General features: G+C 44.2%; 1 protein-coding gene across 4 annotated transcripts in view; it reads left to right on the top strand.

Annotated features, from left to right (window-relative positions):
- The window catches only part of CTDSPL (CTD small phosphatase like), a 125145-nt gene that overhangs the window by 89111 nt on the left and 20033 nt on the right, over positions 1-16001 (top strand). For 3 of the 4 annotated variants that reach the window (XR_014326527.1, XM_082848470.1, XM_082848472.1), the window contains exons 2-3: positions 2561-2715; positions 11074-11106. Coding sequence is in view for 3 of the 4 variants with exons in the window: in XM_082848470.1 (XP_082704596.1) it covers positions 2561-2715; positions 11074-11106 (188 nt within the window). In the remaining variant the exon portion in view is untranslated. The remainder of the gene's footprint in view (positions 1-2560; positions 2716-11073; positions 11107-16001) is intronic. The other variant, XM_082848471.1, reaches the window with a different exon arrangement.

Here is a 16001-nt window from a genome sequence, read left to right as displayed (position 1 = left end):
TGGGCAGGGTGGGCTCATGCTGGTCCTGAGGGAATCCAGCCATTTCCCCAGCTAGCCTGCTTTTGAGAGCACCAGCCCAACCCAAGGGTGATTAGAAGATTCGAAAGCCCCCAGCTGCCTGGAGGTTCCTACGGGCCCTAGTAGTGACCTTATTTAGCAGGAAGATGCCTGGACCCTCCCACAGCCATGAGCTGCTTCACCTCTTCCTACATAGACGGGGGAATGGAGTGAGCTGCCATTGTCAGGGGTGATGGCCTCCCAAGTGACCTGAGCAAATAGTGACCCTGCAGCCCTCTTTGTGGCTGCCACATGGCAAGTAATCATATGGTGGAATTATAAGTAGCTCCCTGGCTCCATGGTCAGGATTTTTTTTAGCACATAAGTTAGCTTGTTAATTTGTTAGTTAGTTATGGGGAAGATTTATGTGACCCAAGGATGAAAATAAGATCTGGGAAAGTGCATTTTTTGCAGAGCCTTTTACTGCCCGGCCTGGGTGTTGACGGATCAGTGTCACCAAGACATGAACAAACAGCTTGTTTACTTGCAGAGAAATGTGCTCTCAGCCGGGGAAGAGACAGTTTTTTCTTCCTCTGACTAAATTATCTGACTGAGGCATAAAAAACTAAAATACCCAAAGTAACAACAAAACAGCTTAACCAATCATTTATATTAAATATGAGTTTATGGCAGTGCTCTTCTCTCCGTTTGGCACGTTCCCTCCTTCTTAATCTGACCTGAGTTGTTTCAGAATTGTCTCCAGTGTGGTGCATGGGGAAAGCATGCGCTCTGGAAACTGACCCACTTGGGTTTGAATCTGGGCACGTGCAATTACTAGCTGTATATTCTCAGCAGTTAGATGGAAGCAATCACACCTATCTCCTTGGGTAGCTGTGAGGATGACATGAGATGAGGATTGTAAAGTACTAGAACCCAGAGGGCTGGCCCCAGGAAACAGTGGTCACTGTCGCTGCCACCACTGCTGTGTGGGAGGCCTCTGTGCCTGGTGGTCCCCATGGTCTGGTCTGGCCGGACTAGTGGGGCCTGAAATGAGAAGACGGGTGCCCTGTGACATGAACCTAAGGATTCATAAGGAAGAAGAAACAGCCAGCTTTTCCAGAGATTTATGGTTCTAAAGATCATCTTTAAATAATGAAGGTTTTTGTTTGTTTGTTTTTTGCCTGTGCTAGGCAGCTTGCGGCATCTTAGTTCCCTGACCAGGGATCGAACCCAGGCCCCGGCAGTGAAAGTGCGCCAAGTCTTAACCACTGGACCGCCAGGGAATTCCCAGCGATTATCTTAAATTCACACTTCCTGGGCCATTTGCCTAAACCCAGGCTAAAGACCATCCAGGCCTGTGGAGCTGCTGGCAAAACAGCCTTTCAGTCTTTTTTCAGAATTTGTGAATGCATTTGGTTTTGCTGCTGGCAGAAGGGTACCTGCAGACTTTCAGCAAAGGTTTTGTGATCTCTTGAGAGGGCAGGTGCTATACAAATCCCTCAAGTGTACAAAGAGGAATCGTGCCAGAATTGCTTTGTGGGAGAGACGGACTCCAACAGTTATCATGCGAACTTAATAATTTCCTACAGTGGCTATCTTCCCATCAACCCCAAGCATGGTCCCTGTGCCCGTAGCCTGTACCCAGACGTGGTATGTGGTGGGACTGCTGCTGACCCACCCAGACGTGGTATGTGGTGGGACTGCATTCCCAGGGCTAAATGCTCCTGCACCTCCAAATTGTCAGCCTCCTCCCCTGAGGTGTGTTTCTCATCTGTACTAACTTTTGTCTTTTATTTCTGACTTGTGGCGACTTGTCTTGAGCCCTGGATAACAGAAAGGATCCATCCCTCCCTCCGGAGCCTCAATCCAGGACAGGCCAGGGAATGAGTCAGTGGCACAGTATTGCCCTGGGTCTTGTGAAGATAGGCTTTGCCCTGGCCAGCCCTGATGTTCTGTCCCACCTCTCCTGCTGTTTCTGTTTTAAGTGTGATGGAAGCCTCCACCCCTGAGCTCTGTGGGTCCAGGCTCCTATCAGCTTCTTGACAAATGGCAGAGTTTAAGAAGAGGGCTGCTTTGTGCCTTCACACATCTTATTTCTTAACCCATGAAGTTAGTTGTTTCCATGGTGAGCGGGGAGTGTCCAAGAACCCAGTTTCAATGTGACTCTTCCTTGGTACCCTTCACAGAGAAATGCTTCTCAGCGAGGGACAAGTCTGATTTGTGCCTGCAAGGATCTATGTTTTGAAGTAGCACTTGTGCAGGGTTGGAAGACTTTATCTGCTGGTCTCAGGAAGGCAGATGGCCCCGGGGATGGGTCAGCTAATGAGCAAGCAGCCCCCACTGGGCCGAGATCAGGGGAATTCTGTCCAGCCAGCAGGACTGGACTCCATCGACCGTCTGGCCCTCTAGGAGTCACGTAACAGTCTTTTAAAGGAACTTCCTGGCTCCCCTGGTCTTCTGGTCCTGAGTTGGTCTCCACACGTCAGGGCTCTGGGGCGGCTGCACGTTCGAGTTTTCCCGTAGTATTACAGTTGGCCACGCTGTGCTTTGTTTCTCTTCCCAGCATCCCAGTGCAACGTCAGCCTGAAGAAGCAGAGGAGCCGCAGCATCCTCAGCTCCTTCTTCTGCTGCTTCCGTGATTACAATGTGGACGCCCCGCCGGGCAGCAGCCCCGGTGTTCTTCCGCCGCTGGTGGAGGAGAACGGCGGGCTTCAGAAGGTCAGTGCCGACACAGCAGCCCCGGTGTTCTTCCGCCACCACGCGTCTGTCCCGTCCTTGACGAGCATCCTTAGTCAGAATCTGTGACAGTATGTGCGCAGCCATTTACTTAAAGATTTGAAATTACCAAAAAAGTCATCTTTTTTGTTACAGGATATGTCCGTCATTCCCATTTAGCAACTGAAGAACATATTTGATGCGAGTTATAAGAGTCACTTCATATTTTTGTAACATTCTGTCATGGGGAGTTGTATGAAAGAGAGTTAAAGAACCAGGAGCAAAAAAAGAAATGGAAAGACCAGAGGAGACACAGAGACTTGGAAAAAAGCCAATAATAAATATAAGTGAATTTAACTACCTCGTTTAATAATAAACGTATTTGTTATATATTCTTTCATATGTGTCAAATAAAAAATTTTAAGTCAGATCATCACAATAGGTTAAAAAAGAACAAATTCTACTCACATGCTGTCTAACAGACATCATATTCAAAACAAAATGACTCAGAACAGTTAAAAGTAGGAGAATGAGCAAAAAGACATCACACAAGTATAAACAAAAAGAAAGGGCTTCCGTGGTGGCGCAGTGGTTGAGAGTCCGCCTGCCGATGCAGGGGACACGGGTTCGTGCCCCGGTCCGCGAAGATCCCACATGCCGCGGAGCGGCTGGGCCCGTGAGCCATGGCCGCTGAGCCTGCGCGTCCGGAGCCTGTGCTCCGCAATGGGAGAGGCCACAACAGTGAGAGGACCGCGTACCACAAAAAAAAAAAAAAAAAAAAAAAAGAAAGCAGGGATTATAATAGTAATCTCAGCTGAAAGAGAATTTCAGGTAAAAATCACTGAAAGAGACAAAGGAGATTATTCATTATCAAGGACACAAGAGTCATAAAACTTTATATCCCAAATAATGTGAGCAAAAGACATGAACTGACGTTTCATAAAATAAGAAACACAATTGGTCAGTAAACATGAAAAAATGTTCAATATTGTTAGTAATCAAGGAAGTGCAAGCTAAAACAATGAGATATCCTTTTCCATCTATCAAATTATCAAAACATATGTTTAAAAATAATATTTGGGTTTGGCATGGGGGTAGTGAGAGAGAGAGTAGAGGATGTAAATTGGTTATTGGTAGGAGTGTGAATTGGTTACACCTTTCCGGAGAGAAATTTGGCAGTATGATCTCAAAACCTTAAAAATAGGGCTTCCCTGGTGGTGCAGCGGTTGAGAGTCCGCCTGCCGGTGCAGGGGACGCAGGTTCGTGCCCCGGTCCGGGAAGATCCCACATGCCGTGGAGCGGCTGGGCCCGTGAGCCATGGCCGCTGAGCCTGCGCGTCTGGAGCCTGTGCTCCGCAGCAGGAGAGGCCACAGCGGTGAGAGGCCCGCGTACCGCAAAAAAAAAAAAAAAAAAAAAAAAACCCTTAAAAATATACCTATCTGTCCACCCAAGCAGTTCCTCCTTATTGACATGAGTATGGATGTGCAAAGATTTAACCATAAGATACTATCCAGCATAGATTATAATGTTGCAGAATTATAAGTGAGCCGATGATGGACAATAAACAGTAAAAGACCTGTACGGTAACCATACAATCAAATAGTATGCAGCTATTAAAAATGATGTCTCATAAATATTACTGATATAGGAAGATGTTCACAATATATCACTTAGGGGAAAAAAGGTTAAAATATAGTAGGCAAGTATATTTATAAGTATGTATATGGTCATAAGCACACATACACACACACACAGGCATTTACAAGACCAGAATGACATATGCCAAAATATGAAGAGATTATTTCAGACTTGTGGAATCTGTGTAAGATTTTCTCTTCTCCTCTGTGCCTTATTTCTTTTTCTTTTTGCTTTTCCCAATTTTCACAGAAAAGCTTAATTAGAAAATAGATTAGATTAGAAAATAGATTATTTTAAAAGTGCATACGAACATAAGGAAGAGGATTCTGGGAAGACTACAGCTTGAGCATGTGGTTCTGACCATTTAAATTCCCTCTCTGGATAAACACAGGTGAGCCTGCTGGTGGAGCCTGGGAAGTACATCAAGGCCTCCACTTTTCCTGACATCTCCAGGGGAAAGAGAGGGCACAGAATGCATTCTCTCTGACACTCAGTAAGAAGCAGGGAACCACATCAGAGGAAAATGCTTGCCTCTCTTGCAGTCCTGGGATGAAGACTTGAAATGTGAAGTCCTGTGAGGTCAACAAGCCAGCGGGAGCCTGTGGATCCCCTTGGAAAGGGCCTGCATTGCCCACTTAATGTGTGTGGTCCCTGGAGGGGCTGCACTGACGAGCTGAATTGCTTTCAGTCTAGTGCCCTGGAGGAGCCTAGTAGTACAGGGACTTTTTCACCTCTTTGTGCTTTGTCAACTTGGGCTCTGCTGGACCATGAAAACAGCTCTGCCTCACAGTGCTGGGCCTCGCAGTGTTCCCTCATTTACCACTGCCGAGGAGATTCCAAGTTGAAAATCTAGAATGTGAGACTCCCACTGAGGTAAAACTAATGGAAAAGGTAGAAGAAAATGATAGTTCAAGAAATGAATTTTTTTTTTGACCCTGCCTCACGGCATGTGGGATCTTAGTTCCCCGACCAGAGATCGAACCTGCGCCCCCTGCATTGGAAGCAAGGAGTCTTAACCACTGGACCACCAGGGAAGTCCCGAAATGAATTTTGAGTATACAAATAAATTTTAGAACTTAAAAAAAAAAATCCCTTGATTCCTAAATACAAAAATTCAGTAAATGAACTGAGAAAAAGAGTGGGAATGATCACTGCTGAGAACTGCATTAATGTTCTGGAGGAGCAAGTGGAAAAAATATCTTAACAATTCAGATCAAAAACACAGAGTCAGTAATTGTGAGAGGTGGGAAGAAACATCTAGGAGACCTAACATGCAAATAATAGGAATTCCAGGAAGAGAAAAAGTAATAGAAGAAAATTTTCTTGAGCTGAAAAAAAACCTTGAATGTGCAGATTGAGAGGATTTACCAAATCTGCAGCAGGATTAGTGGCAGCAAGAAAAGGAGCACATGTATGCCTAGATATATGCCATTGAAATTCTGAAATTTAAGTATAAAGGAAATCTTACAAGCTACTGGAACAAGATATTTTCAAAGAAAAGAGAATTATACTAGCACCAGACTTCTCGTCAGCAACACTGCAAGCCAGAAGACTATGAAAAAATGTTTGCTACTGAGAGAAGAGTTACAAACCCAAAATTCTACATGTAACCAAAGATAATCATTTATCTACTAAGGCAAAAGAAGTACATTTTCAGACATGGAATGATTCAGAAAGGGGACAAAAAAACAATCTGGGTGAGACTGATATTCAGTTATGATATAATTGTAGAAAATGTAGGAATAAATACAATTATTAGGAACAGAACTGTGACAAGTAGCACAATTAGAAAATAGATCCTCAAAATTCACAGAGAGTGAAAGGGAAAATAAAAAGAATTGTGAACAAGCCATCAAAATTAAGGAAAGGGGGGACTTCCCTGGCCGTCCAATGGTGAAGACTCCTCACTTCCAATGCAGGGGGCACAGGTTCGATCCCTGGTCGGGGAACTAGGATCCTGCATGCCATGTGGTGCAGCCAAAAAGAAAGAAAAATTAAGGAAAGGGGAAAATAAATAACAATAAATAGGAACCTAACAAAGAGTAGGCATAAAACCAAGTTTAATGAACGAAATTCTCCTAACAAAAGACCAAGACTCTATCAGATTGGCATGACAAATTCAGGTGGATGCTGTCTCCAAGAATACACCTGTATCAGATAGGAATGATTTTGGCAGCAAGTAAAAGAAAACTGACAAATAATAACTTAGCCAAATAGGAGATTCTTTTCCTCATGTATAAAACTTGATGCTGGCAGTTGCTGGATTTAGTTTAGATGCATGGTGATACCATCAGGGTCCCAAACGCTTTCTGTTCTTCTATCTTTTGATCTTTCTGCTCCACCGTTCTTGGAGTGTTTGCCTTCATCCTCTTGCTTGTTGTTTACTATCATCTCAAAGTCACAGGCTTCGGATATCATATCCACATTTAAGAGAATACAAGAGGGAGGAGTAGCACTAGCCATGTCTGTCCGTTTTATGGAAATGCTTTCACAGAAAGTCCCAGGAAAGTCCTTCTGCTTATGTCTTATGGGCCAGAACTTTGTCACCTGGCTGCCCTCCAGCAGCAAGAGAGGCCTGAAAGGGGAAGGATTTATTCCTGCAGTTTCCTGCTGTCAACGAAATCAGACCTCTTTTCACAGAGGAGAAAAGAGGAATCACTACTGAGTAGATTTAGGGTCAGTGTGAGTTCAGTTATGCTGCAGTAACAACTCCAAATCTTCAGAGGCTTAACATAAGGAAAGTTAATTTTTCATTCATGCTACATGTTTATCATGGGTTGGCTGGGCCATCTGTTCTGTGCCAATGTCCAGTAGAAATATAGTGTGAGCCACATGTGTAATTTAACTTTTTCTAGCAGCCTCATTTTTTAGAATCTTTTTTAAAACTTGAGATTGATATTTTTAATTTTATTTTTATTTTTTATTTGTTTGGCCATACCATACGGCTTGTGAGATCCCAGTTTCCCAACCAGGGATCAAACCCAGGCCCTCGGCAGTGAAAGCACAGAGTCCTAACCACTGGACTGCCAGGGAATTCCTGAAATTGATTTTAATAAGAGATTTTTATTTAACCCAATATGTCCAAAATGTTATTTCAGCATGTAATCGATAGAAAAAATTATCAATGAGATAAAATTTACATTCTTTTATCTTACTAATTCTTCAAAATCTAATGTGTATTTTATACTTACAGCACATCTTAAATTTGGACTAGCCACATTTCATGTGCTCAGCAGCGACATGTGACTAATAGCTACTGTTATTCTATTAGATAACTCTATCTTATCCTCATTCATGGACCAGACTAAGGAGGGCCCATCTCTTTGCTTCCATGATTGTCACATCAGCAGAAGAGGAATGTGGTAAATCACACTGGCTCTTAAAATTTTCACTCAGAGGTAACAAGACTTATTTCAGCTTACATTTTATTGGCCAAAGCAATTCACATGATTACACCTAACCTCAAGGACTGTGGAATTGTAATCCTACCATGTGCCCAGAAAGAAAACTGGAATTATTTGGTAAACAGTGCTAATGACTGTTACAGTATGCAGCTAATAGCTTTTGAGCCAGCATCTAACATACAGTGATACCAAAAAAAGGTAGAAAATAAAGAGATGGGCAAAATGTACAAAGCAGATCATAGAAAGCAAAAGTGGCGATATTAGTATCAGACAAAACAGAATTCAAGGCCAAAAACATTAAACAAGAGAAAGAGGGACATTTTATGATAAAAGAACTAATACATGCAGTGTACAGTAGCCATAAACCTTTACATACCAATCAACAGTACAACCAAATACATAGAAGAATATCATTTAAGCATGATATAAAGCTGTCTTCTAAAAATAAACAGCAAACAACATAGGAAAATCATTGGAAGTTCTGGCTAATGTAATAAGATAAGAAAATGAAACAACTGATATAAATATGGAAAAGATAGAAAACCAGTTTTATTTGCAGATGGCATGATTATTTACAGTGAAATCCCAAAATACTACCAAAAAATGAGAACCACTAAAACGTTTTGATGTGGTGTCTCTTATTTCTTGAGAAGTGTGTTGTGTTTCTGAATAGGAAGACTTAAAATTTATACAGAAGGAAAAAAATGTCTAAGAACAGCTGAGAGGGCTTCCCTGGTGGCGCAGTGGTTAAGAATCCACCTGCCAGTGCAGGGGACGCGGGTTCGATCCCTGGTCCGGGAAGATCCCACACTCTGCAGAGCAACTGAGCCCGTGCACCACAACTACTGAGCCTGCACTCTAGACCCCACGAACCACAGCTACTGAGCCCACGCGCCACAACTACTGAAGTCCACGCACCTAGAGCCCGTGCTCTGCAACAAGAGAAGTCACCGCAATGTGAAGCCCGCGCACCGCAATGAAGAGTAACCCCTACTTGCCGCAACTAGAGAAAGCCCGTGCCCAGCCACGAAGACCCAACACAGCCAAAAATAAATAAATTAAGTTTTAAAAAAAGAACAGCTGAGAAATTTTTGGAAAAATACTAATATAATGAAAGATACCTAGACTTAAGAGATATTAAGCTGTACTGTACATTGGTGTAGAAAAACATAAGTGGGATTTGTATGATGAGATTTCACTGTAAACCCTATCACAGCCCCAAATTCTGATATCTCCCCTCAAACTTTCAATTTTCCCAATTTGAAAATCATTGCTGAGGAGAATCCCCATTAGTGAAGGGAACATAGTTTGTACCCCAGGCCTGTAAAGGATTTAAAAAGTGAAGAATCACTGCTGTCATAGTAAAAGTTATTTTTACCTAGTACCTGCCTAGATGAATGACTTGAGAAGATGGTGGTGCAGCCCTGGAAGGTTTCCTGGAGCCCTTAGCCATATCTACCAGAGAATAAAGGCCTTAAAGGGAGCTCCTCTGACAGAGCTGGGCTTAGCTGGACCTAGTGTTCACTCATGGAAATGTCCTTTGGTTAACACTTGTCAGTGTGGCTTTTTAAAGAATTAAGTTAACTCTGAGTAGTGCATCGTTTGCATAATCCGCAACCCTTCAGTATGTGAGACCAGACCTTGTAGAAAGAGCCTGTGTCAAAGTGGGGCGACTCTGCCCTTTGCACTCACCTGGTCAGGACACCTGGAACGTAAAGCCCAGACTCAGTAGATGTGGAAGCCGATTCCAAGCATGTCTCTACTGCTGCCTCCTGGGCTCTCCCAGCCTCTTGGAGCTCAGCCTGCCAGAGGAGGAGGGAAGGCTGTGGACAGAGTGCAACAGATGGTTCCATCCACCCTGCATATTTACTGTCCTGGAGAAAAGCTTCAGAGCAGTGGCCTGGGGTGGCTACCACTGTGACCGTCACAGTTACAGCCTGGACTGGAGACAAGTTGCCCAAAATAAAAGTGTCTGCAGCCCCTGTCTGGAGGCTAGAAGGAGTCAGCACTCAGAAGGTCCCAATGGCAGAGACCCTGGAGGACTTCTCAGTGCAAGGACAGAGTGAAAGCCGTTGCTGGACGCTCACTCATACATGCGTATCCCATGTACACACACACGTAAACCTCTAGGGTAATTTTCAAGCCCACATACTTGTCTAGGGTGGCACCTTTGGTTGTGGTCTGTGTTTTGTCAAGCCCTTCCCAAATAACCGTTTGGCGGTGTTATCTCTCACCTCACTGATGTGCTCACCTGGTCTGAAGGTACACCTGTGTGTTAGGGCTGTTTGCCATCTCCCACTAGCGCATTGGTTCTCAAATGGAGATGACTTTGCCCCCTAGCGAACATTTGGCTGTGTCTGGAGCCATTTTTTTTTAACATTTTTATTGGAGTATAATTGCTTTACAATGTTGTGTTAGTTTCTGCTTTATAACAAAGTGAATCAGCTATACATATACATATATCCCCATATCTCTTGCGTCTCCCTCCCTCCCACCCTCCCTATCCCACCCCTCTAGGTGGTCACAAAGCACAGAGCTGATCTCCCTGTGCTATACAACTGCTTCCCACTAGCTATCTGTTTTACATTTGATAGTGTATATATGTCCATGCCATTCTCTCACTTTGTCCCAGCTTACCCTTCCCCCTCCCCGTGTCCTCAAGTCCATTCTCTATTAGGTCTGCATCTTTATTCCCGTCTTGCCCCTAGGTTCTTCATGACCTTTTTTTTTTTTAGATTCCATATATATGTGTTACCATACGGTATTTGTTTTTCTCTTTCTGACTTACTTCACTCTGCATGACAGACTCTAGGTCCATCCACCTCACTACAAATAACTCAGTTTCGTTTCTTTTTATGGCTGAGTAATATTCCATTATATATATGTACCACATCTTCTGGTCTGTCTGGGAGGCAGAGTGGAGCCCAGTGCCCTAACTGTGGAATATCTTTGAGTTCCTCCTGTTCATCAAATCCCACCAAGGGGGCTTCCCTGGTGGCGCAGTGGTTGAGAGTCCGCCTGCCGATGCAGGGGACACGGGTTTGTGCCCCGGTCCGGGAAGATCCCACATGCCGCAGAGCGGCTGGGCCCGTGAGCCATGGCCGCTGAGCCTGCGCATCCGGAGCCTGTGCTCCGCAACGGGAGAGGTCACAACAGTGAGAGGCCCGCGTACAGCCAAAAAAAAAAAAATCCCACCAAGGTACAGAGAACAGGCAGTCATACGGCCGCTGTACTCAACAGTGCTTTGAAGTATCTTTGGAGAATATGATCTACTTCTCTTTGAACCTGACAGTGATTTTTTTTTTTTCTCTCTCCTCAGGGTGACCAGAGGCAGATCATTCCCATACCAAGTGTATGTATATTTATCCAATTTTACTTAAACAGTTATAGAATCTTGTAGCTTTTGGCCTACTAATATAAAAGATTTTTTAATGTTTTTGCTTATATTGCATTTTTATCGTGTGGTATTAACAGCTCTGGTCTGTTGAAAAAAAAAAAAAAAAGTGAAGCTACATTTTAAACCGAGAACAGGAAGTTCTGTACGAGTTTCCTTTCTTAGGAACAGCAAGGCAACCAGCATCTATTAACCACATTCTCAACTTTCTCTCTGCAAAGGGCCTCCACGTCTCTTAGTAAGCCGAGGCAGCACTCCCCAACTCCATAGACTGCAAGAACATACTTTTGCCCCAATAGGGTTCTTTGCAACAGGTTCTGTCCCAGTGGGACTAGGTTCACCACACCCCCATCCCAGGGGAGCAGACCATCCCTGACTGTTCAGCAGTGTCGGTAGCTTGGCCGTGGCTCTGATCAGAAAAATCTCCTCAGTCGTATTCCCTGAACTTGCAGAATCACCCTACCATCACCACCATCCTGCCCTCTGCCCCCCAAATCCCACAGGCTGGTTGTACTGCAACTCTGCCCCAGCCAAGCACTCCCTTGGACCACCCACTTCTGTTGTCAGTCCTGGAATTTGGGATACTAGCTGCACCAGTGTCTGCCCCGGCACAGGCCTGGACCGGCCACCCCTCAACAGCTGCTCTCCCCACCGCTCCTTTGCTTCCGTCTTCTCTGCCAGCCGAGCCGTGTGGCCTGAGGCCAGTCAGCAAGCAAGAAGCAGACCAATGACCGACTCCCAAAAGAAACTTGCAGTTGAGATGTCTGTATCAAACAGGATCTCTCAAACAGTCCTGTGTCCTTAGAGAAGGATTTAGGTTTTTAAAAGTTGTCCAGAAATTGATTTTTTTTTTTTTTTCGGCCACACCGCACGTGGCTTGTGGGATCTTAGTCCCCTGACTAGGGACCGGGCCCTCGATAGTGAAAGAGCGGAGTCCTGACCACTGGACCTCCAGGAAATTCCCAGAAATTGATATTTTAATCCATAAAGATTCTCTGATTCAGATTGTCTGATTCAAATCTAATCATCTATCTTTACTTGGACTTTTTCACATGTTTTCTGGGAACATCCAAGAGACACAGCAATCTTACATTGAAGGAAATGATGGATTTCATTAGTACAGTTTGACTTCAAATTTGGCGATGCATGTCACCTATAAATTGCCCAAAATATTTTTGTTAATTTCACTTATCTTCACAACATTAACTCTCCATTGATTAACAGGTTGCAAGGGTTTGTGGAGTGATTCTGACTTTGCTAGCGTGCCTGGGGGTTGGACTTTGTTGGGAACTGACTTTGATCAAAAACATGGATCAATCAGCACGACTTCTTATCCAGTGTTTGAGTAGGACACCCAAGGGGATTGATACCAGAGGCCTCTTTTTAATCTTTATACAAAGTAGTTTCGTATAATTTTCCTGCATTCAACAGGTGGCATCTCTCCCCCTACCTCTGAGACTCCGATAGCACTGGTTTTTTTCCTCAAAGTTAATTCACAGCTATCTGTAGAGTTAGGTGCTGAATCGAAGCATTTGTCAGAGTAAACGCTCTACTGGGCACCCACAGTAGAGAAAAATGACGCTTTCTTCACAAATCTCTTTCTAGAGTCCCAGAATAAAATAGTCAAGAGGAAAAAGATGCTTTGTGTAATTTAGCCTAGTGTTAGGTCAGTAAACCACAGACTGCTTCCTACATGTGAGACACTGGGTCAGGCCTTATGAATCTGAAATATCTTGCAAGAAAGCAAAGCTTAGCTAAAGTAACTTGCATCTTTTTTTTTTTAAGCTTTTTTTTTTTAATTAATTAATTTTATTTTTTGTCTGTGTTGGGTCTTCATTTCTGTGCAAGGGCTTTCTGTAGTTGCGGCAAGCAGGGGCCACTCTTCATCGCGGTGTGCGGGCCTCTCACTGTTGCAGCCTCTCTTGTTGCGGAGCACAGGCTCCAGACGCGCAGGCTCAGTAGTTGTGGCTCACAGGCCTAGTTGCTCCGTGGCATGTGGGATCTTCCCAGACCAGGGCTCGAACCCGTGTCCCCTGCATCGGCAGGCAGATTCTCAACCACTGCGCCACCAGGGAAGCCCAGTAACTTGCATCTCTGAATAAGTACTCCCAGAACAGCAGTTCCACCAGTGGGTACCGTGTGATCTCCACTGCCTGCTTAGCATGCAGCACTAAACCCAAGTCCATCTGGAGAACAGCTCTGCCCCAGGATTCGAGCCTTGGGGTCTCCTGCAAAATCTGCACCTACCTGTCAAGACTGCAGCTCACATAAACAGTAGCCCTGCCTTTTCTGGACCACGGGGGACCTGGTTAGTGCTAGGAGCCCCTGAGAGCTTGTTGGAGGGCTACCACACAGGACCAGAAATCCAGGCTTGTGCTGAGCCTCCAAACCAAGTCCCCACACCCGCTGAAAGCTTTTTCCAGGCCCAGAAGACGAAAGGTTCCTCTAAGCCTGTGGGTGCCCAGAGGAGATCCGGCTGGAGTTCCCATCTCTTGCTGCTCACCTCATGAGCCCTCCATTTTTTATTCTCATGCTGCTGTTTATATGTGCAGCCTCCATCTTTTGATTTTATTTTTTACTAAGCTCATTTTTTCATTATTCACTTTTCATTATTCATATTTTTTCATTATTCAAACTCATGGTTTAAAAAATTACTGCAAGATTAAAATAGAAAAAAAAAATCTCCCAACTTGATCCCACTCTCTAGAATAGGCTTCTAACATTTTTTGTATATCCTTGCAGAAATTTTCTACATCAACACAGGCATATTTAAACAAATGAGAGTGTTGCGAGTTGCTTTTTGCTTTTATCAGGGTACCTTGAACATCCTTCCAGATATTAGTACATAGCGAGCTGCCTCATTGTTTTACATGTAGTTGATGGCATTTACGTTGTGTCCACTTCTGTGCTATTACAAATATTCTTGTGCTTGTGTGTTTGTCAACCTGAGTGATAGTATCTGGGTGATCAGTTCCTAGTTGTGGAAATGCTAGGTCAAAGGGTATACTTTATATTTCTGGTAGATTAAAGGCAAATTGCCCTCTGAAAACCTAATTTACATTCCCAGCAAGAGCCCATTCCCTTTTCAAAAATGGTAATTAGCAAATACTTTGATCTCTGCTAATCTGAAAGTAAAGATTTATTGCTTTGATTTGCATTTCTTCATGAATGAGTATGAACATCTTTTCACAAGTTTATTGTCCATATGTATTTCTTCTTACCTATTCATTTCTTCTAGATTTTATACTATTATCTTTTTAAATTTCAAGGAAATTAGCACTCTCCCCCAAATTTATGATATATTTTTTGGTCTTGTTTATAATCATTTGGCCACAAAGGAGTGTAATTTTATATAGGGAAATGTGTTCATTTTATCTTTTATGGCTCCTGAACTTTATGTCATGCTTAGAAAGCTCTCCCCACTCTATGACTATGACCCACTTGTCTCCTAGTATTTTAACGGTTTCATCATTACACTTAAATCTTTGATCCATCTGGATTATGTTGGTGTAGGGCGTGAAGTCGCAATCCAGCTTTATTTGCTTTTCCAGGTGGCAAGTCAGTTGTCTCAGCATCATTTATTGAGTAACCCATCTTTTGTACACCTATTAGAAGTAACATTTTTATCTGGATTTGATCTTAAACGTTTCACTTAGTAACATTTGTCTCCCAACTGGGAGCTGGGGTTTGGGGCCCTCTGTACCTCTTATCGGAAGCCTCATGTTCTGTCCAGTAAAAGTCAGGTGTTGAAGGGTAAGGAAAAATGCAGAGGGACAGGCTTGGAAACAGTGAAGTTTGGTGGTGACTCTGAAGGTGAACACTCCGATGCTTTGGCCCCAGTGAGGACCAGACCCCTCCCGTTCCCCACATGCTCGCTGGGATCACTAAGTCCCTGGTGCTTCCAGCTCGGGGTTGACAGTGCAGCTGAGCCATAAAATTGCTGAAAGTGGAGAGGAGAAATTTGTTTTCTAACAGTTACGTCTCTATGCTGTCGGCCTAAGCCTTTTAGTAAACAGTAGTATACTTTTTTCCACCAAACCTTATGAAGATCATATAAGCAGAGCAACTCCTCTAGTTAGAGCTGGTGTCCAGTCTCCTCTGCCCCTCCTGCAGCAGCCCCTAGAGTTCTGCCCTGAGCTCGGGAGGGGCGAGGGGAGGGAGGTGGGCAGTGTGCAGACTTGGAGCCTGAGAACTCAAGTGCACAGACAACCAACCAGCATACCAAGAAGAGGCACCACTCTGTAAGATTTGCAAGGGTGTGTTATGGGGTGGATACCTTAGATTAACTATTCCTGGCTGCCCGTTCACAGCCAAGGACGGGAACTTTCACGTCCACTTCCAGAAAGAGCAATGGCATGAATGCCCTTCTCAAACCTCCCCCTCCCCCCATGCTTTCTTACTCCCGCCCCACCCCCCTGGCAGTGCCCGCCTGTGCTTGGGAGCAAGTCACTGTGTTTAGAAAAGGCTCTTTTTGATATACCTGGTGTTTCCCCTGTTCTTCAGCTTGATGATGACCTGAGAGAAAATTTGCATCAGGACGTTTTTTAGTTAATGATTCAAGCATCACCTGAGCAGATCAATCGAAGTCACAAAACACTATCGCAATTATCTAGTATCCTCGCATGTTCCAAGGACACAGCTGTCCAAAAGAATTCTTACCACTGGTCTGAGGAATTTGCATTAATCTAAAGCCAAGCTCTCAGGGAAGCCGCGTGCATTTAGGAACTGGGCTAAGGATTAATGGACCCCCCGCCCCGCAGCGTGTCGCCCCAGCCTGGCCTTGTTCTCTGCAGCAGAAATGCTAAATCAATAGCTTGCTTATTATGCCTGTCACCCCGCTTGCTCTTTTCTCT

This window comes from Leucopleurus acutus (genome assembly GCF_964270905.1).
Source record: "Leucopleurus acutus genome assembly, chromosome: 10".
NCBI classification, from domain to species: domain Eukaryota; kingdom Metazoa; phylum Chordata; class Mammalia; order Artiodactyla; family Delphinidae; genus Leucopleurus; species Leucopleurus acutus.
This window is presented reverse-complemented; position numbering and strand designations above follow the sequence as displayed.